This window comes from Gymnogyps californianus, chromosome 13, assembly GCF_018139145.2.
Source record: "Gymnogyps californianus isolate 813 chromosome 13, ASM1813914v2, whole genome shotgun sequence".
NCBI lineage: Eukaryota > Metazoa > Chordata > Aves > Accipitriformes > Cathartidae > Gymnogyps > Gymnogyps californianus.
Genome location: NC_059483.1, coordinates 10,958,100 through 10,980,106, shown reverse-complemented (window position 1 = coordinate 10,980,106; position 22,007 = coordinate 10,958,100). Strand labels below are relative to the sequence as shown.

The window sequence follows — 22,007 nt, the reverse complement described above, 5'->3', positions numbered from 1 at the left end:
GAGGGGAAAGGTTGTTCACAGACTATCTCACATCTCTTATCTTCTGCCTACACTACATTTGGCCAAGCAGACATCATCCCTTCAGCTGAAAAGGATTAGAGGGTTTGTTTCAAGTCAGGCATAATTCTGCTATTGCCTCACCAAACCACTGGGAAGCAGTCTGAATCTCCCCTTGGGTAGCACAGAGCTAATCCCTAGACAACAGATCTAGCCTTCAACACATCTCGGCTCACCCTTGGGACCTGAAGAACTAGGTCTAGCACAGCATCATCAAAAGCAAGGCTCTACGAAGCTGTTAGCAGGAGTTTATGTTCCTATTTCTCCTTTCACAGAGAAGTCATATAATCACTTTTCATCTACTTAAACCTTTGCTACTCTTTGAGAAGCTTGTGCGAGACAGCCATCAGTTTCCATGCCTAGCTCTGCATGCCAGAGACGCAGAGGAGCAGCAGCATGATACGCAGCCACATGACCAACAGAGCTTGTTTTATAGCATGACCACAGGAAAAAGGAAGTAATGCGACTTTGTTCTAAGTCGCCTTACTGACGAACCAGAACAAGATTCACTGAGTCTGCAACTGCGCTGATTGCCTAGATCAACTGCTCATCTTGAACAGCACATGCACTACCTCAAACCTTCACAAGCTGTCCCTCTGAGCTCACCACTATAGCTTCTCCCTATAGGGTCAGTTGCTCTACAGACGCTCAGTATGAGCATCTGCCCCCAAAATATCATCATCCTGCATTAGGAGCCAAAGCACAGAGCAACTTGCCCTAGCACATACAAAAAGACCGTAATTAATTGCCTACCAAACCAAGTTTGTCTAGACTTAAACTAACCTTTTAACTGTAGTATCTTCCCAAAATGAAATCACCATTGCCGTGGAGAGTACTTAAGTGACAGCTGATACAAGATTCAGAAAAATCTCAAAATACATGGACTAATTTGCAGGTATGTCAAATAACAGAGATTTTTTTTTTTTCTGGACTCCAGGCAAATAATTTATTTCGAGTCCATGAAGCTTACTCCTGTCAGCTGTTTTAGCATTTTCACTCTCTGCTAGTTACAAGTCAGGTCAGATGCCAAATCAGGCTTTTAAAATCTCCCCTCCCCCCAGCCCAAAGAGCGTTTCTCAGATGTAGTATTTTATCACTCAAAATCTGACACATGGCAATGTGTTCCTGGGGTAAATGCGGATTGTACCAAGACACCCACTGTGAATGAAACCTGTAAACACACAACAGGAAGTTTCTATTTAAAGGGGGGGCAGGGGGGAGGTATATAAAGACCTGTGTAGCCCTGGCTGCAAAACACAAGCTGTTGGTTCAAATATCACTACTGACTGGCTCAGCAGCAACACCACTGGGAGATTTGGCTTAAGCATCCCTGAGCAGAGCAGTGCAGCAAACGGTCATCTCAGGGGGAAAAAAATAATAATAAAAAAAAAATTAAAAAAAAAAATCTCTGTTCCAGCCACAGACAAGCTCTGTTCACTCTGGGCAGCCAGAGCTTCCCTTGAGTGTCTTTTACAGAGAGCGCAGAATTGGAAGAGGTAGCCAAGCCCATGCACTCTGCTCCTTCCATTGTGTACCATCACTCATGCCAAAAAACGAGCTTAATATTCTTGAGGCAAGTAATTCTTGAACACTACCTGCAAGACAATAGCAAAGCTGCTATTTAAATGTTAGACACCTCTTGAAGGCATTCTCATTTAAAAAGTGAACCCAGCACTGAGTTAGGGTGTTGGACCTGAGTTTGCAAATGGTTAATATGGGACAGACTATGCCATTAGTAATGCAATCCTCCAATGAGGTGGGTCAGAGGTGTCTGCCAAGGGAACAGACCAAAATAGTTAGCATACTTACATGTTTGGATGAGGTGGGCTGAACTCGTGCTTCTACTAGCAATTGGGCAGCATTAGACTTGTGCCTGAAAAGGCAATTGAAGAATGATCAAATCAATTTCTGAATACATTTTGCTTTGTTAAATTAATCCTTCTCGCCTGAATAAATAATAGGCTCTGTGCAAATGGTAGGGTAGGTTTCAACAAGGAAAATGGAAATGTGTCCTGTGTGAGGCTCCTTCACAGTGAGCTGAATTCTCATCAACAAAACTTTGAGAGTTTCTTCAAAATCAGAAATAGGAATAATACTTCTCCCAGTAACGGATTAACATTTCCCTCATACTCCTTGATGAATATTTTTCTACAACTCTCTCCGTCCCCCTGAAAAATTATTTTTGAAGCTAAGATTTTCTATCCACACTCCTAGAACAGTCCTAAGCCACTGCCTGTAACAACACACTCCAGTGAGGCTCCTGTCTGTCTCCTATTCCTTTGTAAAATCAAGCTATCCTGGTTAGGTCTCACTTTGACTCCAGTCTATTACCCAGTTAAGTATTTACTCTGTGACAGATTATCACCCCATTGGCATATGAAGCTGTCTACCAGCAGCCTTAGAATTAAACATGTTTTGCTGTTTGTGATTTCCATTGCAGAGGAATGTTTATATCTCCATGAATTCAGAAATAGCAGCCTCACTGTTGTGACCGTGCTGTAAATCCTCCCTCCCCGCTAGCACTTTTTAGTTGTACTAGGGAGCTTTCATTCGATAATGTCACTCTGTACCAAGACAGAAAACTGAGGACCAGATCAACTGGAGAACAACTTGCAAAGTCATAGCTTTAGAAGTAAAACCCTTCCCCAAACTTCCTCTTGTTTAAATCTTGTTAGTTAACCTGCAGAATTGCCCTGAGCTGCTATGCAGGAATCTCACCCTCCACGTTCCCCAGAGAAAAGCTTTCACAGGATGCATGGTAACCAACAAGCCAGTTACCAAAGATGCTGCAACAATATCCACACACGAGATGCATTTCCCATATGTTCTCTGGATGAAATTGCTGGCTACAGGGCCAAAAATGGCATGGCAGAATGAGTCAGACTGATGTGCTCTCTATTTTCAGACAATGTTCAGTTCTGAGCCGGTATTTTCTGGAGGGGCTGCCAGACAGCAGTGCCTCCTGACACACTTCCCGTACATGCTTGGGCAGAGTCCGAACCCTCCTTTTGAAATCAGTTGGAGGACTTCGTTACAGTGACACTGACCAAGCAACAAAGGGGCTGCACTTCTCTCACACCATCTTCTCCTGCTCTCCAAATGCTAGTCAGCTTGGACAAAAACATCACTTATGTTCAGAAGGAGCAAAAACTTCAATGTGAGTGTACCACTAAAGAACACATCAGCATAGGTTCAGTGCTCCTTTATGATTTATGGCTCATATGTTCAAAACAGAACATACGTTATCTTTATATTTGTTAAAATAAATAAATATAGATGCAGCACTCTCAATCTGTTATCTCAAAGTTTAAGCTAAATGCATCTGCAGGGTTCCCAGCATAACAATAACTCCTCAGACTGAAAGACATTCGCCACCACTACCCCCTCCCTGTTTTCAAATTTCTTACAGGCAATGCAGCCTCAACAAAACAGTGTTTTTCCTCTGCTCCCTGGAATGGACCGTGTGGCCTGCTTTCAGCTTCAAAGATGCTTGTCAAAGATGCTTACGGACCACCCTGTGCATTCTTGCAAAGCAAGGAGGAAAAGCACTGAGCACAGAAGAGATAAGACTATTTACACTTACCTTTCCAAAATCTCTGAGATTTGCCAGTGGAAACTAACTAATACTAGCTTTGCAACAGCATGTGATACCTAGGTGGAAAATAAAAGAAAAAAAAAGTCAAGTTAGGCATATTTTGAGGCCACACCTCTGCTTAGGACTATGATCTTCTTATAAGGCTAATAAGTTGTACAAACTCAGTACAATATCCCAGTGATACTCAATTCCCATTAAACTACTAGACATAATGTTCACAGCCAGTGAACGTTACTCTGCAGTAATAGCCAGTGAACACCTCTGCAATACATAGGTTGGAATGAAGCATGGATGCACCCAAACTAACTCACGTACTTAGTCACAACAGCACAGAGAGGAAGGCATCAAGAATTCACTGGATTAGCTTAATTGCTCACAGAAGCCCCACATCCAGTCCTGACTGTGATCGCCACTTGAGAGGCCCAGACCAGAGTGGGATCAGGGTCCTCGCTAAGTAGGCATCATGGGGCAGACAGATACCACTTACTGAGCTGGAGAAGCAGTAACAAGCTGCAAACACAGGCATGCTGTGACAGCAAAGGGTAGGGGGAAAAAACAAAACGTTTTCCCAAGCCTTCACTGTAGAGAAGAAAGTTATACGCTGAACTGGAATAGGAAGATGGAAAGCTACTGTGACAGGAACTATTTCCATGCAGAGCTGCTTGCATTACGTGGACTGCTGGCAAGCACTAGCACAGTCCGTGCTAGCCCAAGCACCCTCTAGAATACTGCAACGTGACATTTAAAGTCATGTTACAAGGGTACAAGCAAACAAGTTCTCCTTTCCTTCTATGTATTAGTTTATTTCAGAAGAAAACAGACTGGTCTGCTAGCACAAAAAGGCTTGTACCCACCAAGACCACAGGCATCTGCTGAGCTGCTGGACCTTCAACCTGCCTGTCGACCCTTTCGTGCCTTTATCAGGCCCATGGAGTTGAAACAAAGCAAGTCTCCTGCAAACAAGACACCTCTTCCAGGGGAATTCAGAAGGCTCACAACCCTGCCTCCTCACTCCTCTCTGTGCTAGGAAGCACCCGGGCAAGCCCAGTGGTCTGCACATTCTGCATTCAAACATCCTCTGATGTTAAAGGGCTTTACCTCCTGCACTCCAAGACAAGCCATCACCATAGCACCTCTCTCTCTACTATACATACAGAAAACACAACTCCTTCCGTCCTAGTTGCAGGAAGAACTCCTTTTGTTCCCTAGAGAAGCTGTCAGTCCCAATCATCAGCTGAAAAGCCATAAGCCTTCTTGAATCCTGCTACAGGTGAATCACAGGACTCGATGTACTGGTAATACAGATACACAGTAACCCCAACACAACCCTGGAAGGAAAAACAAGCAGTGGTCGCTCCTTCTACAAAACAGACAGGCTCTGCACATAGGGGCAGCATATTCATTACTCTTCTACATCTACCCCACTGAAGAGATGCAGTTTCACAATGCAACACAACTGACCTACTCCTGCCACATGATACTGCCCTGGTCCTGCACTCGCATTTGTCAGTGCTGGACGGTTGGTTCAGCGAGCTAAACCAGCATAGCATCAATACACGATGCAGCTGGGGTTTTTAATTGGCTCTTATCCACCTCTACTTTCGGATTTGCCCACTTTGCTGGCCACTAAGAAATCCCAGTAATAAAAGAGTAATTATCAATGTTCAAATAATCCTTTTTCTAGAAGAACTGAAGCATTAGCTCATGCTGTGTAAGATCTGCTATGTCACCTTCCTCAGCTTTACCAGCTATGTGACCCTCAGAAAACAAAGGCTTCCCAGGCGGCGCTGCCCTCCCTCCCAGCACAGAAGCCTGTGATTAGATGGAGCGTGGCACACAGGGCTGCTGCTGACAACACATACAGTCTGCTCCAGTTTGTACAGATGTGTCGTGGTTCAACCCCAGCCAGCAACTAAGCACCACGCAGCCGCTTCCCCCTCCCCCTCCAGTGGGGTGAGGAGGAGGAAAGAGGGGAAAAAAAAAAAGTAAAACTCGTGGGTTGAGATAAGAACAGTTTAATAACTAAAGTAAAATGAAATATACTACTAACTAATAATAATAATAATAGTAATGAAAAGGAATATAAAAAAAGAGAAATAAAACCCAAGAAAAGACAAGTGATGCACAATGCAATTGCTCACCACCCGCTGACCGATGCCCGAGCAGCGATCCGTCCCTCCCAGCCAACTCCCCCCTGTTTATATACCGAGCATGATGTTCTATGGTATGGAATATCCCTGTCCTGGCTGTGCTCCCTCCCAGCTTCTTGCACACCTGCTTGCTGGCAGAGCATGGGAAACTGAAAAAATCCTTAAGATAAGGGCTACTTAGCAACAACTAAAACATCAGCGTGTTATCAACATTATTCTCACACTAAATCCAAAACACAGCACTGTACCAGCTACTAAGAAGAAAATTAATTCTATCCCAGCCAAAACTAGGTACAGGATGAAGTGCCACTGCCAGCCTTGGATGGGTTGTTATCTTAAGCCCCCAGCCTGGCAGACCCAGACAGACACCTTTGACTTGCTTGTACAAGGAAGACATCTGCATTTCACATTTGTAAAACAAACAAGCATCAGGAATGTGGTATCTACAAGACTGGCTTCCTGAAAATGCAAACCACATGCTAATGAATCATTCTCTAACAGCAATGAAATTATTTCTCAGTAGCAGTAAGGAAGAACTATGATCCTGACAAAAAACCCCAAACCACCAGACTTAAATGGGAAGTTCACCTGTAAGATATGAAAATGAGTATTTTTCAGTTGGATTTTCAGAGCCTGAGGTATAGCATCCGTTGCAGCGTCATGACTCCATGAACTCCATGAAGTTACTTGTTCCCAGAGGAGGAACCAAGTACATTCAAGAATGAAGATGTATAGCAAGAGAAATACAAATACCAGCATACACATTTCTGAAATCTAACAGACTATCCTAACAGAATCAAATGGTTTTGAGTCAAATTATTTGTGAGGCAAAATGGGGAATTAATGCTCCAGAAAGGTGCCAGATTAACAGATCTAAAAGAATAATAAAGCTTCTGTGACCATTCCTATTTTGCTTCAACTGCAAGCACTGACTGGATCAGCTGCAGTGCTAATTTTGTTACTTTCATCATAAAAGCACCCAAGAATAAAACATGTTCAATTCATAAAGCCAGGTTCATGACCTGAGTCCACTTTCATAAAAGCCCTGAAGCAGAAAAGTTTTCGATACTACCTGATCGGAGTGCATGTGATCTTGCAAAAAAGAAGTCCCAGAGTCAGCCGGTTGCAGCAACATACCCACAGTCTGCTTGGCATGGAAGACTAGTTCTTACATGTTAAAGATAGATAGCATTCGGACTGTAAGAAAGAGGGATGGGAGAGGAGCAGATAACTGACGAGGCTGGGGCCGTGCCTGCTGAGTGGAGTCTCACCACATTACAATCTACGTCCTGCTTACGAACAGCAAGGCTGGTAATTCAGAAGGCAAACGTTGAATACCATCGGGGCCAACATTACTGGAGAGATTCAAGAAAACAAGCATGAGAAGAAAAACAAGTGTTTAAAAAAAGCCTGCTTCTATTGATTAGCAGCACTCCCCAGCCTCTTCAATGACTGTACACTCACAATGAGTGAATGATTGTACCAAGTCAGCCAGTTCTTCCACAATACCACCCCAGAATAATTGAAGCATTTCTTTGTAAGCAGGAGCCAAAACATGCTGAGCACAGAAAACCACCACTGCAATCAGAAGTTCAGTCCACATGTACATAATTCATTACCTTACAGTACTGGGGAAGCAACGTACAGAAGCTGATACTGCTGGCCGAACTATTCGGTTAGAAGACATCGATGCCCCCTCCACACGCACCCACTGCAGCCTCGCAGCTTAGGAAATAAGCCTTGGTTGCTGTTCAGGCACACTGTCCAACATAGCATTTCCTGGACAGTCAGAAGTTTCACGCAATGAAAGATCTTAAACTTATAAAACATTTCAGAAAGAGCTACAATTCGGTCCCCTATCAGTCACCAGGTGCCAGAAGAATCTCAGGTTATCCAGGAACAATAATGCTCTGTCTCAGACACAAAACAAATAAAAAAAGATGCCTTTGATAAATTGTCAGCTTTGTTTAAACTTTCCTATTCTTGTTTCAGAATACTAAGACCCAAAAAAAGGTAGTGAGATAGCCCACTTGGTGTCTTGCTGGCAGCAGGTCATTTCAGTAAAATACTTCCACAGACCACAGTGCAGAAGGGAATGCATATTCTACATGTTGCACTTCTAATTTTAGTTTTTGTTTGCAACTGATGAATTGTGCCAATGCTTCTACATAGCTTGACTTCTCCAGAACTCTTCTAGCTGTGATTAAATTTATTAAAGTTTAGAAGATGAAAGCTGAAAGCAGTAGTCATGCTAAAAAATTTCCTTCTTTCCCTCATTCTCATCTCCCCATTTTCTCACCATCAGCTTAAAACTTTAAGATCAAAGATCAGCTCAGTCCAAATCTGAACCTGGAAAATTTCCGACTGAAGACCAGGCTTCTTTCTTCATGATGGGGTGGCAAAACCGAAGAGAGAGCATCTCATCCAATCTGCAATTTCCAGCTTCACCTTAAAACAGGAAGGTTTGGTCACCTCAGAAGCCTCTTCCAAACCTCCATCAGCTTAACTCTGACTTACCAGTGATAGAAGGCTACAGATTGCCAGAAATGGGCACTAAATGCTAATGTTTATCACTGCACTGAAAAAGGGGCGCTGCGTGTATGCACACAGGAAGGGTGCCAAGAGGAAGCTGCTCTGCATAAGGGAAAGACTCTATGGGAGTTGTAAAAAAAGTCTGAAAAATTTACATAGTGCTGGACAAAATTAGATTCTGAAAGTAGAACAAAGAAATAATGCCATTGCATTAAACACACACCTACTCATTTTCTGGAAGAGAGCACAGTATTTTTTTTCCTATTATTTCTATCTCCATTTATCTCCTGGGTTCTTTACTCTCCAAGATAAGCAAAATTCTCACGCTTCTGAAGTGTGAGAGTCAGTCTCGCACTCTTTAGGACAAGACAATATCAAAAGAATTTGTGAAGAAGCTCTGCAGGTACCTTGCTGGGTTTAGAGAGCTCTAGGACAACTATGTCTCAACTTGCTTCCCTAGATAAGCTAAGTTGTTTGAAGAGCTGAAGTTTCATCTCTCTACAGCAGAAAATCTTTTCAACCATGCCACTTTGACAGTTGGTAATTCAGACAGAAATGTTTCCTAAAAGCTAAAAAAACACCGTCTTTTGTAGAGCTTATATTCTACAGAAATTGCTCATGCATATTTATGTCGCATGCATATCTCATGAGTTCATTTCACTTTTCTCCAAGGAATGGCCTATTTTTTTGAGGTGTGTTTCAACCCTCACTTTTGCAGAGAAATGGTATCAGGAATTTAAAACAAGAATCACGTGATTCTCAAAGAGATTCAATTCAGAATGAGTTGGAGATATTATCATCTGGTTGGAGCTGACATCCCGTGGCTTTGCACCAAGCTGACAATTCCTGTTAGATCAGGGTTGCACTGAAATGTCTGGCCGAGATGAACATAAACGTGGCATAAAGAAATGCAGCTTCCATTTCTTGTCTTTCCCCTAATCAAAGGTTTTTATACAAATAGCTTTAAGCAAATAGGATTAATCTTGAGAAGCATTTCTTTTAATCCATGAATAGTTTTTGTTAGTTCTACAAGGAAAGGATGAACTTGGGAAGATATTAGTTTGTATGTTGCATCAAAACTTCTAAAAACACACTCTTAAATTCTTTACAACAGTAAAAACACACAGAGCAAGAGCCTCAGAAATTGTTGCTGTTGGTGAGCAACTATGGGCAAAATAGAGACCGAATTGAGTTGGCGGTAGAGTAACACCTTACCGCCATAATTTGAGAGAAACCATGATTTGTATTGAATAATTTTGCTGAAGAAAAAAAATACCTTCAGACACGCTTTACTTACTGAGGTAAAGAAAGTGACCCACAAATGGAAAAAATACTATTTTACACTCTTTTCTCTTGTGGAAAGTAGATCTGACTCCCTCCATACCCCATTGGAAAAACCATCCGACTGCCCTGTTTTTACTGGAGGATTTCTCAGAGAACTGCAGAAATATTAGGAATTACGAAGAAATAAAAGGGCAACCAAAAAGCTTTTTTTGTTTCTCCTTTGCTTCGATCTACCTCTCTTTTAAGCAGACTTCCAATATGCAAACCTGGTAGAAAACTCATGAGGTTGCTGTGATTACCACCACCTGCCATAAACACCCCAAGTGTTCAAAGTCTTGTAGCAAAGTCCTCCATATCTGTTACAGGTTTCTGAGCATTAGAAGGCTGTTTTCAAAACTGAACTCAAATTAATTTCACTTATCAGGAAAAAAAGACAAAGTTACAACAAAATCAGATACCCTGCTTTTTTTTCTGCGTTCAGTCAAGCTTAAAAAAAAAGTGAGAAAAAGCCCTCCATCTTTAGGTTTCACTCACAGTATTGCTTACAATTTGTCTGACATGTCAGCCCCTCTCCTTATTACAGACTGCAGGCTGCACCAGGGAGAGAAATGCAATTTAGAGTCTGTAGCTGCAGTCTTGATACCATGGAAAGGTCTTGACCAACAGCACTACACGAGCTCTGCTTCACCACAGGGTTTTAATCTGTTCCCCGACACTCACCCTCTCGCATGTAGAGACCTGGTGTCAGTCCGCAAGATCAGAAGCATATTTAGGAGGCAGAGTGCAGTTTGGGAATGACAAATACTGCCGGTGTTATACACATGGTTCATAAGCCATCAGTGCACAACCTAGTTGGCCACATACTGAAGAAAGGGGATCTCGGGTTAAATTCTAACTCCTTCTCCACACTTACACATTGCTTTAATCCATCCGCTCTCCTACACAGGACAGCAACAATTTCGGCTGCAGCTGCCAACAAACAGGATCAGTAGGACTCAGCTAGGAAATCTCAACATACGTATTTCTCAAGCTGTTAGGCTATTCTTCCCGAGGAGATTCAGAAATAAATTAAAAAAAGAAAAGAAAAAAAAAAGACTTAAGCAAGATGGTATGCCAGAAGGCATTATGACAAAATAGCTATGAGATTCCTTCTTTGAAAGATTTAGAGCGAAAGAAATGCAGCAAGAAAGCTGTAAGACGGCACACGGATATAAGATTGACATGAGACTCCCCAGCTGTACTCACTGCAGCTATTCTTTCCAATGTAACGCAGTGTCTGAGAGCATCAGTGCCCAGTGCACGTTGCACTGTGTTCCCCGCATGCTGCCAAAACCCCCAGCAACACACACCACTGCTGCCCTCAGCTCAGCCCCTGCCTAGGTGCTTTCCCAGCAAAACACAGGAGAAGTGGACAATTCCTTCTGGCTGACAGAAAGGAGGATGTGGAAGATGCATAGGGAGGAAGAGAAGGGCAGGTAATAACCTGAATCCACACAATCGTGACCGGTGGCTCAGGACACAGGGCAGCCAACGCAATGTGGAAAGCACTGGTGCGTGCACACAGCCACAGCAGCACGCACATGCAGAGCGCAGGGCTTAAGTAACTTTGCATTGAGTAATCCCTGCCCGGTCCCAAATAACATAGTCCTTTACTTGACAATCCCAGCTTCTAAGGGCATTTTTCTTTTGGTATAAAAAGATGAAGAGGAGGAACACCTGCTTTGTAAAACGGTATTTCATAGTACACAACGTAGCTCATTTCTGCTGCGCCATCCTGAACAGGCACGGCACACAAATTTGGCAACGTGCTTCATCTGCTTCATGCTCCTCCTGTGATCATGTTGTCCAGCTGTAAGCTTGCAACATGAAACAGTTACTGAAAGATTGTTTCGGCATTTATAATGACTTGTGTCTTGCCTCTACCTCCCACCAAGATCATACTCATCAACAGCTGTGAACAGATTTTTTTTTCTCATTGCAGAGTCATACTGGCTGTAAGATACACTTAAGGCATGAATCACAAAGACATGTGTGGGCTATAATCACCCTCCACATTTGTGGCTCATTTTTCCAAACAAGTTGAGAATTTTGGCAGTCCTGGGCAATAAGTAACAAAACTGGTTTCTCTCCTCAAATGACTTCATGAAGTTGTCACAAGGTTGCAAGGTCTGGGCTCTCCAGCCAGCTCTCTTACCTTGCTGACCCGAAGTCTATGAAAACTTACTACGCTTTTAAAAAAAAAAAAAAAAAAAAAAGACCTTTAGGAGCCAAAATAAAACACGGACTGAAGACAGTTACGGACATATTCATGTCCTCTTGATGTTTAACATACTACTAAAGTACAGGCATTGTGAATCTGGTAGACAACAACACAGCTTGTGTATAGCAGAACTTCCAGGATCTTTCTGTTTGGGAACAAAAAGCAGGGAAAGGACAAAGGTACATCTGAAACGTGTGTGCTCCTAAGGGTCACAACTTCAGAAGTTGTGGATGCCCCACATAATGTTGGCTTGATATTAAAACACAGAACACAGTACAGATACAAACCTGCATGTCCTGACTAATCTAGGGTTTACAGGTACTTTGAAACAGTGTGTTATCATTGCCAAACAGCGCCATAGGGGTTCTGTGGAGAAGTCAAATTTAACCTATCAGGGTTTACCATTTATAATAAATGATATTTAAATATTTACTGTTTACTAATATATACTAATATTTACCAGTGTTGGTTCTTAGGGACATTAACTTTGAACATAAATTTTTCAAACCCTGTTCTTATGTACATGCATTTTAATATTTCAAGGGGCTTTAATACCTCTCCTCTACTTGAGGTACTTAGGTACAGCTAGTCTTTTATGACTGCCATTTTATGTTGCATATAAGTTTCATGAAGTCATTATGGCATCAAAAAGGATAACCATGCCACACTGCAGGTTTGTTCAGATAAGCACCCCATACCACATACTTGCTCGTGGTTTGCACAGCGATATAGGGAGGCACACACGCGCCAGTGTCTTGACATCTGGCTCTTCACAGACTTTTTGCGATCGCATTGAACAGGCACTCTGTGAGCGCCAACTCCTTCGGGTAGAGCTGCTCATACAGGCTGCCAATCTCCACGCACATGACTCTGGATCTGCTAAAGATGGTATTTGAAAAGGACCGCTGCCAGCATTCACCAAGCAGCTCTACAAACTAACTGTTCTGTGTCAGCACATTTTGCGTGTGTGGAACAGTTTCAGAGGGCTGTGTTTTTATGAGCAAATACTAATATGGTTGCACTAAAAGACGTGACATCAGTAGGTGAGCAAGAATATATGAAAAACTGGTTTATCTCTGAAAAATCAGTAGTGATAACATGGATTAATAGATCCAGAACTATGTCATGACATCAAATACTTTTTGCATCTACCAAGTTTTATTCTTCAAGGGACAGGGCTAAAAACCACATCACAAGCTGTTATTTCAAGGAGCAAGGGAAGTAAGGTTTTTGCCGTCCGGTAAATATTAGCAGATTACTCATGTTAGCGAACTGAAAATTATAAGTTCTTCAGTTTTACAATTCCTTTGGTTTTAGTTGAAAGACTACATCAGTATCAATTGCCTGTAAAACAACATGACTATCTTTCCTTGTTACCTTGTATGTTCAGAAATATCTTAGCTTCCCCATGACTGACAATCAGCTTCTAAAAAGACCTAAAGTCAAGGTAACATTTTTTCATAAATTGTAATTGCAATTGTTTTATCTGGTCGTTTTTATCACCAGTTTAAAAAAAATTGGTAAAAACTAGAAAGATCCATCTCAACACTGAAACAGAGAAACTACTGCCAGTTATTTGGAACATCACAGATATTACAGACTTGTATGGAGACCCTCAGCAGAGCCAGGAAGTGTCATTCACAAACAAAAACAATATGACATCATCACACACTTAACTGCTTGCCAGTGACAGGGTCAACTTTGTTTGTACAACTGTTGAGTATCGTACTGTTTATATGCATGTACTGATACTGCCACTCTAGGACCCACAATCACTCAATGACGATTGACAGAGTTATCTTGAAAACAAACTTATTACTATACAATTTCAATTAATTATTTTTCAAAGATACTAGATTTTATAGTTATATCTAGTTTTTAAAAAGAACTGTTGTAAATTCCTTTGCTGGTCTGCAGGCAATACATGCCATTCTGCTTTCAAGAGTATTGTCCTTAACAAGTGTTGAGGACACTTTTGGGGAATTAAAGTGACCTTTGAGGAATTAAAGGTGATCTGCTTCAATTCACAGGCCTTTCGGTCAGAGAACCACAGTTTTGGATATTAGTTTGAGATTTTCTTCTGGCATGTTTCAACAGAGATAGCCTGTCCTTATTTTAGTCAGGGTATTAACTGAACCCTCCATAAACAGACCTCCAGACTAACAGCACTAACCAAGGAGCAAACATTTCCTCTTCTTTTTCTTGGAAAGCAAGGATCTACTCACAGTTCTTACTAAAACCAAAATGAGGAGAAACTTTCAGAGTACCACTTACGAAGTCCCTCGAGCGTCTGTATGGTTCTGGGATAACCACTACTGTAGTTGCAGGCCTGCCACACAGCACAGCTGGTTGTATCTACCACTACCTTGTTTGTACTAATTTTTCTATTCAGAGTTCCCCACCTGATAAAAAGCAAGTCAGAAGAATTCAAGCTAAAAGTTTCCTATGACAGTAAGAGACACAAGGGCATACACCTACCTACATGCTGGGTTTCATGCTTTTATCAGACTTAAGATTTTAACTGATTTTTGTCTCTAATTGGGGTAGATAAAAACCAAGTGTTTTATTGAAGAGACTGTCTCTTTCGATGTTGCATTCAAACTTTTAAACATATGCAGGGTGCTCACACCTGACCTGAAGTTAGCCAGCCAATGCAAGGTTTGTTCGGTTGTCTGTTTAGCTTCAGTATGAGTGAGAACAAGGTCAGCTATAACTCACGGGGAATGAAAAAAGGTAGCCAACAGGGTTTCCAAGGAAGATCACCCTTTACCGCAATGCTTTTAAGGAAATAGGAATTCAACAATCAGCCTGAAATACCTGAACAAAACAGTTTAAAAAACAAATGTTGAGGGTTAATGAGCAGAGCAAATGAAATACTATTTATTTAGATTGTTATTAGCTAATAACAGTACAGATTGCAAGTATGAAGACATAAAGCTCTGAATACCTGCTTCTGGTCTTAAAAGTGTGTACACAATACGTCACAGAGAAAACAGATGCTCAGTACACCACCCCTCCCATTTAATCTTCAGAAAGTGAATCACCTAATGACAATATACAGTGGCAGAACATTCAAACATGGCTTTGAGCCCATTTATTGCATTCATTTTGTCTTTGCTTTAGGGAATTGTATTAGTCTATTCATTTCCTGTGATAGCAAATTGCTCAGATACCATGTCATGCATTGCCTTCAACATTTTACCTCCTGAAGACAGTCTTTAATTTACCTTCATCTTTCCCTGTCAGGGGCAGCCACTCTGCCTTACATATGAGCTAATGCTGAAAAGCACTACATAACCACTAGCTATCACAAGGTAAAGCAGATGAAATCAACAAAATGGACTAGCGTGCTCCAAAAGAACAACCACCACTATCCAAAAGACCCAAGACATTATGAAAGGTAGACTTCAAAAGAAAAAAGTTTTTAGAGCTCAAGCAAATTAGAGGAAAGAAGTTAATACAGTTCTACAGAAGTCTGCCCCTGTTTACTCATATCCATTAAGGCAATGGAAAATAATGATAACATAGTTCAACACATTCTACTCAACTTCCTTCTTCCCTATGCTTGCTAATTCAATGTAAATTCTTACCACTCCAGTTTGTCTCAGAAAACTAACAAAATGACAAGTTTCCTTGGGGGAAGAGAGGGGAAGGAAGAAACAGGGTTGCTGAAGTATTGCAAGAAAGGATGCCAGGAAACAAAACGCACATGCTGCAGATACACAACAGATTTCCAAGAAAAGCACAATTCTTGCACCATTGTTGCTAGTGAACAGAGAGTTAATGTGGCACTTCAAGAGCTAAAGACTTGGTGTGTGGCTTACAAGATCACAGTTTTTCAGGTTTCTACCTAAATTTATTTTTATCTTCTCATGCACAAACCAAAATGTGTAGCACTTCATTTTTAAGCAAACATGCAGGCATATTCTTCATACAAAAGGAATCTAAAATGTTCTCTCCTTGGGTCATATTTGGGGCAAGATTCGAGCTAGCAGGTTGGTATTATCTGGTCAACTATAATATTTGCTCAATGAGACCTTCAGAACTCTTGGAAAATTTATTTTAACTTTGGAAGCCTGATTTTAAAGACTAAATAAAGTATTGCTTTTGTTAATTTAAGTCAAGAGAACAATATGGCAGGGGTCACCTTTTTGAAGGATGCTCCATTTGAAGGCAAACAGTAAGGAGCAGAAAAGCTGTTCTAAATCTTTACTTAATCACTAAGAACCAAGAGCAACTGGCAGCTGGATCAAAAGTGCTGACCAGCTATGCTCATTTGTTCTTTTCTTTTGCCTCCCTTTTCTGACAATCTGTAGGGAACAGCAGGCATTCAGAGCTCAAACTGTACATTTTGAAGAAATCACAGACACGAGTTTGACAGTCAAGAAAGAGTAAAACTTCATTTTCTGAGGTGGTGAATACTGGGAACCAGCACAACAGACAGCAAAATCAGCCAGAGATGCAGCAAAAAGTATGGGTGCACTTTAGAGCCTATTGTTTATAGGCTTCATAGTCCTCAGGCTTTATGGTTATACTGTTTATATACAATACTGATGTGCAAATAAGGATCAAGAGATCCCTCTCATTTTTTTAAATTAGGTTTGCTTCAGGCCAAATGAATAGGAATCAAAACCTATCCAACATGGGTTTTTATATGCTGTGGTCACCTGTCCTGCTTTCAGGGGTTGTTCCAGAGAAGAACAAGCACTAAGAGACCTGTTACAAAGTAGATGCATCAGTAATTTCAACCCAGTGTCAACATCTAGAGTTTAGAAAACTCTGCTTTCCTCCAGCCTGCACTGGAACCGAAGCACACTGACAAGGCAGAGAGGGAACCTCCTCTTATTACTAGTCTGCACTACAGTAATCAGTCGCACAAAGAGAAAGAAAACTTCACGAAGTCTTATTGAGCATAATACCATGGAGCTGACTCAGAGAATGACTTGTGTGATGAATTCGTCACTACAAGAGCTAGCAAGTTCATTGTACTTTAATTGCTGTCACTGCAACAGTAGGGTTAATACCTGGCATGGCAGCTGATCTGTCTTTGAAAGTCTATGATTATTCTCTCAGAACCAACAAAGAAAGGTGGTTTTGTTAGAATTACAAAGTTTTAGCATGTCTTCCTATCTGTCAGTTATCTTCTCAAACACAGGTGTACCAATCTGCACCATTTATGATTTGGTTTGTTTCTTTTCTATATATCCTCTTTGCATTGTGTTAATGCAAAGAGTTATAACTCAGGAATTTTGGTCATGAAGCTCATCTCTGTAAAAAAAATAATTGTAAGAATCAACATTCAGTAAGGAAGATTTTTCAGGCCCTAGAACCAGTATGCAACAATTGTAAACCTTTCAGTCAGTTTTGAACCAGGGACCTTCAATAATGTTCCTCCAACCCCCCATAACAGTAATATCGCCACAGGTTTTATTTCAAACTGTATGCTCAGCATTTGCCTTTTCAATCACAGACTTATTTTACACCTGTGTTAATGCAGAAACCTTTCCTCACCTTTAACGTGGCAGCCAAGCTGGCCATGTGTTCATTCAGAGTGCTCTCCGACTCCTTGTAAGTCAGGCAGGTGAACTGATATTCCTCTGGATCAAAGGCATCTGCTCCCTGCTGCTCCACGTCGTTAGCTACCCCATCATAATAATCCTCAATATCCCCAGGATCCTCATCCTCTTCCTCCTCCTCGCAATTAGGGTCATAATCCTCTTCATTGCTGTCAGAGCCCTGGCTGTTCATGTCCACGGACATCTTAATGCCCTGTCAAACTGCAGACCAGGAAAGCAATTGCAGCTTCTTTTTCTCCTCCAAACTTTATCGTTCTTTTGATTTCATCTGAGCTCTGTCTCCTAGGGGGGGAAAAACAATTTTTTCTGTTGCCTAAGAAATTGTAAGAGAGGCTACGTCAACATCATACAGGTGATCAAACAGCCAGGAACGGACCAACCCAATGGCCCAGCTAAAGAAGATTCTGCTGTGCAGGTCCCTGGTTTAGATCTACTGCGACTCTTGCACCTGCAAAGCCAAGGCTGCTCTTACAGGCGAGGTCTAAAACCTCGGAGACTGGCTTATTACATTGCATCCTAGCCCCCAGTGTGGGCCCCGAGACTTTTGACATTTGCAAAGTGGCTGCATAACCTTCACTACAGATCTTTTCAGAGATACAACTAAATTTATGACATTAAGTTTTTACCAACAGCCTGAAGTGCTGCAGAAAAGCATCATATCCATTTCATCAACAGGAAAAAACACAAACCCCTTAACTATGACCACAGTAGCTAGAAAGGCAACCTGTGATACCCTGTACAAGTCCATATTGCTTCAGAACCACAGCTGTTAAGTGGGACTTCAGAAAATAAGCAAACAGATCTCTCACATACACCCAATTTAACAGTCTTCAATACCATCTCAAAAGAAATGGTGAAATTAGTTAATCTCTTTAAGTAGGTTCTACTGGATGTGATGTGGCTTGGGCCTTACATCTGAGGGGTGAAGTAAAATTAATTCTCTCATTTTATTACCTTCTCAATATACACTTATTATCTTCTGAATGTAGAAATTTACACTCAAATGTTGACAGCTGCTATTCAAGAAGAATCACAACAGCCAACTTTTTTTTTTAGATTCTCACTGGTGTTGGAAAATTCACATATTTGACTTTACTTATCTGAACTACAAACCTTCTGCTTGTGTAACTGAACTGCATGAATTCGAGTTCTAAGAGGTTCAGCAGTAGAGCACGTATCAACCTTGAATTATGGTCATCTCATATTTAGTCACAAATTTCCATTTAACCAAATAATTCAGTTTCAAGAGAGAATATATTAAATAGAAAAGAGTTAAAACAATGCTGCAACCAAATTTTACATATAAAAATACATACATAAAATCAAAGCTATATTTTCCACAAGCAGCATGTACTGGGTTTCTTACACGTTTGCATTACTATGTTGTTAGCTCTGTTACTCAAATGTATTCCCACAGTATCACAATTTGTAGCTGCTGGGGAAACCATAATCAAGCTTTGAGAATCCTGACTTTAGAGCACAGGAAATCTCAATCATAATTTTTCATTATTTTTCCTCAACTAGTTTGTTTTCTGTTCCCAGTAACCTGACCAGGCAGCACAGAATAACCAGGAAGAGATGTGATGTACAATTAATTTGAGGGGCTGCAGTGATTTCAGCAGATACAAACCTTCAGTGAGAGAGGATGAAGGCCAGCAGCTAATTATATTATCCCCTGAATTCTGGTCTCCATTCCTTTCATTTGCCTCTTAATTCCTTAGCTATCCACAACATAAGTGGCACACAAATATTTTATAGCACTGCTTCCCATAGAACTTCAGTGGAGCAGAGGCACCGTCTCTCTGTATCGGAAGGAGACAGATGTGAAATCTGATTTGACAGATACAAGGTAAACCTCTATCGTCCCTCCCTCCCTCTAACTTGCTTAGAGTTAATGATTCAGTTCTGGGCTTAATCTGTATGGACCTCTTGCATAAAAGTAGTAATGGATCTTTACCTGTTAAACCTTATGTTAAAGGAATAACTCATTTGAGAATCTAAACCCACTGTGAGCGTTCCTACAGAGATATCAATAGCCCAGTGTGCAACAGCTTTGTTCAGCCAACCTCAGAGCATCAACAAAGCCCGAGCAAGTTTCACCAGTCAGGAAACTTCTCAAACTCACTCAGATCATCCCACGCTCTAGAGACAGGAAAAAACCGCCAAAACACTGGGTCCATTTGCTATCTCAACACATAGTGAGTCCTGTCCAAGCAATGAGATATTTTTAGATATCTAAGTAGAATAATGGGCCTACCCGGTACCTCAGCAGTTACATACCAGTCGCTGGGGAGGAGGCTCAGAAGAGTGCAGTGCCACTTCTCTGTGCCACTAACACACTTATTTGAACAAACAGAGGAACTGTTTGCATGGGCAAATGGGATACATCAAGCAGAAAACAGTCTGCAGACTAGATGACTTTTGTGGCTCCTGTCACAACATTCTAGGAAAGAGCTCACTTCCAGCGTAAGTCACACGGACATGCCTGAAGATAGAGGAAGGCTAAGGCACAAGGTCTGTGGACAAAGCAAAGCAAGGTACTAGGAAAACGAGGAACAGAACTCACCTCACCTAACGCTCAGCCTAATGCCCTCATTCATGACCAAATCACAAGCTCTCTCAATACAATCCGAGACAAGACACAGCTAATACTTGATAGCACTAGTTTTTAAGACAGTAAAGATGTTAAGCTCAAAAAAGAGAGCCAAAAAATTTAGATTACATTACCACCATAATCCCAAAAATCAGATTATAAAGTTTTAAACCATATTTAGATCACTTTCCTACCCAAGGGAGGATGAGGTCCTTCTTTACCACCCTCATCCAAGATACTCCCTCATCTTCACTGACACTGATACAATTTAATCCCCTCTCTTCATCCAGCCTCCTTGGCAGGAGCTCGTAAACACACCCACTCCCACGCTCTGCTGCCTATCGGCTCCAGGAGAGATGCCCTCTTGCTGACTCCTGCTTTGCAACACAATTGTTCTTAACAAGGTCTCTTGAAACAAAATGCCTTCAAATATGCCACCATCAGCCTCTCTAACCTCACCACTGTCAGACACAGTAAATTACGTTATCGCACCTTATACCTTGTCCTACTACATCATTCTTTTCTGATTTCTTGCCCTCTGTATCTACATCTGTGGGATTTCTCTAGTAAGTACTTTGTAGGATACTCCTACTTTTTCTGTTGATATTTCACAGCCATTTGAGACAGCTTTTTCTTCTCTCATGTCTTTATTGATAATTCTGAAATAGAGAAAGCCTAACTCAAGTCTGCCTCCTGAACTACTTATTCACGCAAACTTTAAATGGGCTGACACTCTCTCTTTTCTCTGAAACCATCTACAACCCCAACTCCACACTGGCTATCAATGTTAATTGCATCTTTGTCTACGTCACTCAAACCTGTCATCTGTGGATCGTCCTCAATGGCTTCTTCACACACGCAGCATGCATACCTTGCCATTTCCTTCTTCACTGAGTCTTTCGATAGGATTTTTTCATCCCAAGAGTGAGAAACTAGAACAACATCCCCCATCCTTTTCACCACAGATGACTCTGCAGAGACCTCCTTGCAGCCATATCACACATCCCCCGTGAATCTGCATGCTCTCCTCCCACTTCCCAGTCTTTGTTCATACTATCACGACTGCCTTGTCCTTCCCAGCTCCTCTAATCCATTTCATTCCTGTCCTTTCTAATCTATCATCACTTTTAACAAGTTATTTTACACATACCTACACAAGCCTTCCTTCCACCGTATCTCTGGGCTTGGGCAGAAAAGTACCCAGTTCATTTAAATTACCTCAGGTCCACTCCTTTTGCAATCTGTGCACGACTAAATCCTGTACTTGTCCCACACAGCCAGAGCACTGCATACTTGTAGGAGGAAAGCCCAGGAAAACTGGGGGTGGGTGGGGAAGAGAAAGGAGCTGTGGAGGAAGAGCCCGAACGCTGGCGGGGCGAGGAGGGAGCCCCCGCACAGCCCACTCACAGCCCGTGCCGAGTGCCGGCCTGAGAGCTCACGGGCTGCGGCTTCTCCCCCGGGCAGCCCGACCTCGGCACCGGCTCCGGGACGGAGCGCTGCCAGGCGCTAAACTGAGCAGAAGTTACAGAGAAGCGGCACCGCGTCCCTCACGCCGGGCTCGCCCCGTCCCGGGACCTGCCGCGCCGCCCGGGCCCCCGCCGCCTCCCGCTGAGGGACACGGGCCCGGCAGGCGGCGGCGCTCACCGGGCACCCCCGGCTCCCTGCCACCGCGGGACGGGACGGCGCGGCACAGGCCGCCCCACCGCGACCCCCCACGCCGCTTCCCCCCGCGCAGGGTGGCCCAGCCCCCCGCACTTACCGGGCGCCGCGGAGCGCGGCCGGGCGGCGGGCGGGGGAGGCAGGGAGCGGCGCCCCGGGCTCCTCCTGCCGGGCCCCCACTGCCTGCACGCCGGAAGCACCGGCCTCCGCGTGGCGTCACTTCCGCCGGGCGGAGCCGGACCACTGCGCTGGGCCGGGGGGGGGAGGGAAACAACCGAACCACTGGGGGAGGGTGCGGGGG

At 42.5% G+C, this 22,007-nt stretch overlaps 1 protein-coding gene across 1 annotated transcript in view; it reads right to left on the bottom strand.

Moving 5' to 3' along the window:
* ARIH2 (ariadne RBR E3 ubiquitin protein ligase 2) overlaps positions 1-21,856 on the bottom strand; it is a 32,466-nt gene extending 10,610 nt beyond the window's left edge. The window contains exons 1-4 of the mRNA XM_050905011.1: positions 21,807-21,856; positions 17,390-17,736; positions 3,641-3,708; positions 1,867-1,930 (exon numbers count right to left, since the gene is read on the bottom strand). Coding sequence (XP_050760968.1) covers positions 1,867-1,930; positions 3,641-3,708; positions 17,390-17,638 — 381 coding nt within the window. The 5' untranslated portion in view covers positions 17,639-17,736; positions 21,807-21,856. The remainder of the gene's footprint in view (positions 1-1,866; positions 1,931-3,640; positions 3,709-17,389; positions 17,737-21,806) is intronic.
* Between the last annotated feature and the right edge of the window lie 151 nt (positions 21,857-22,007).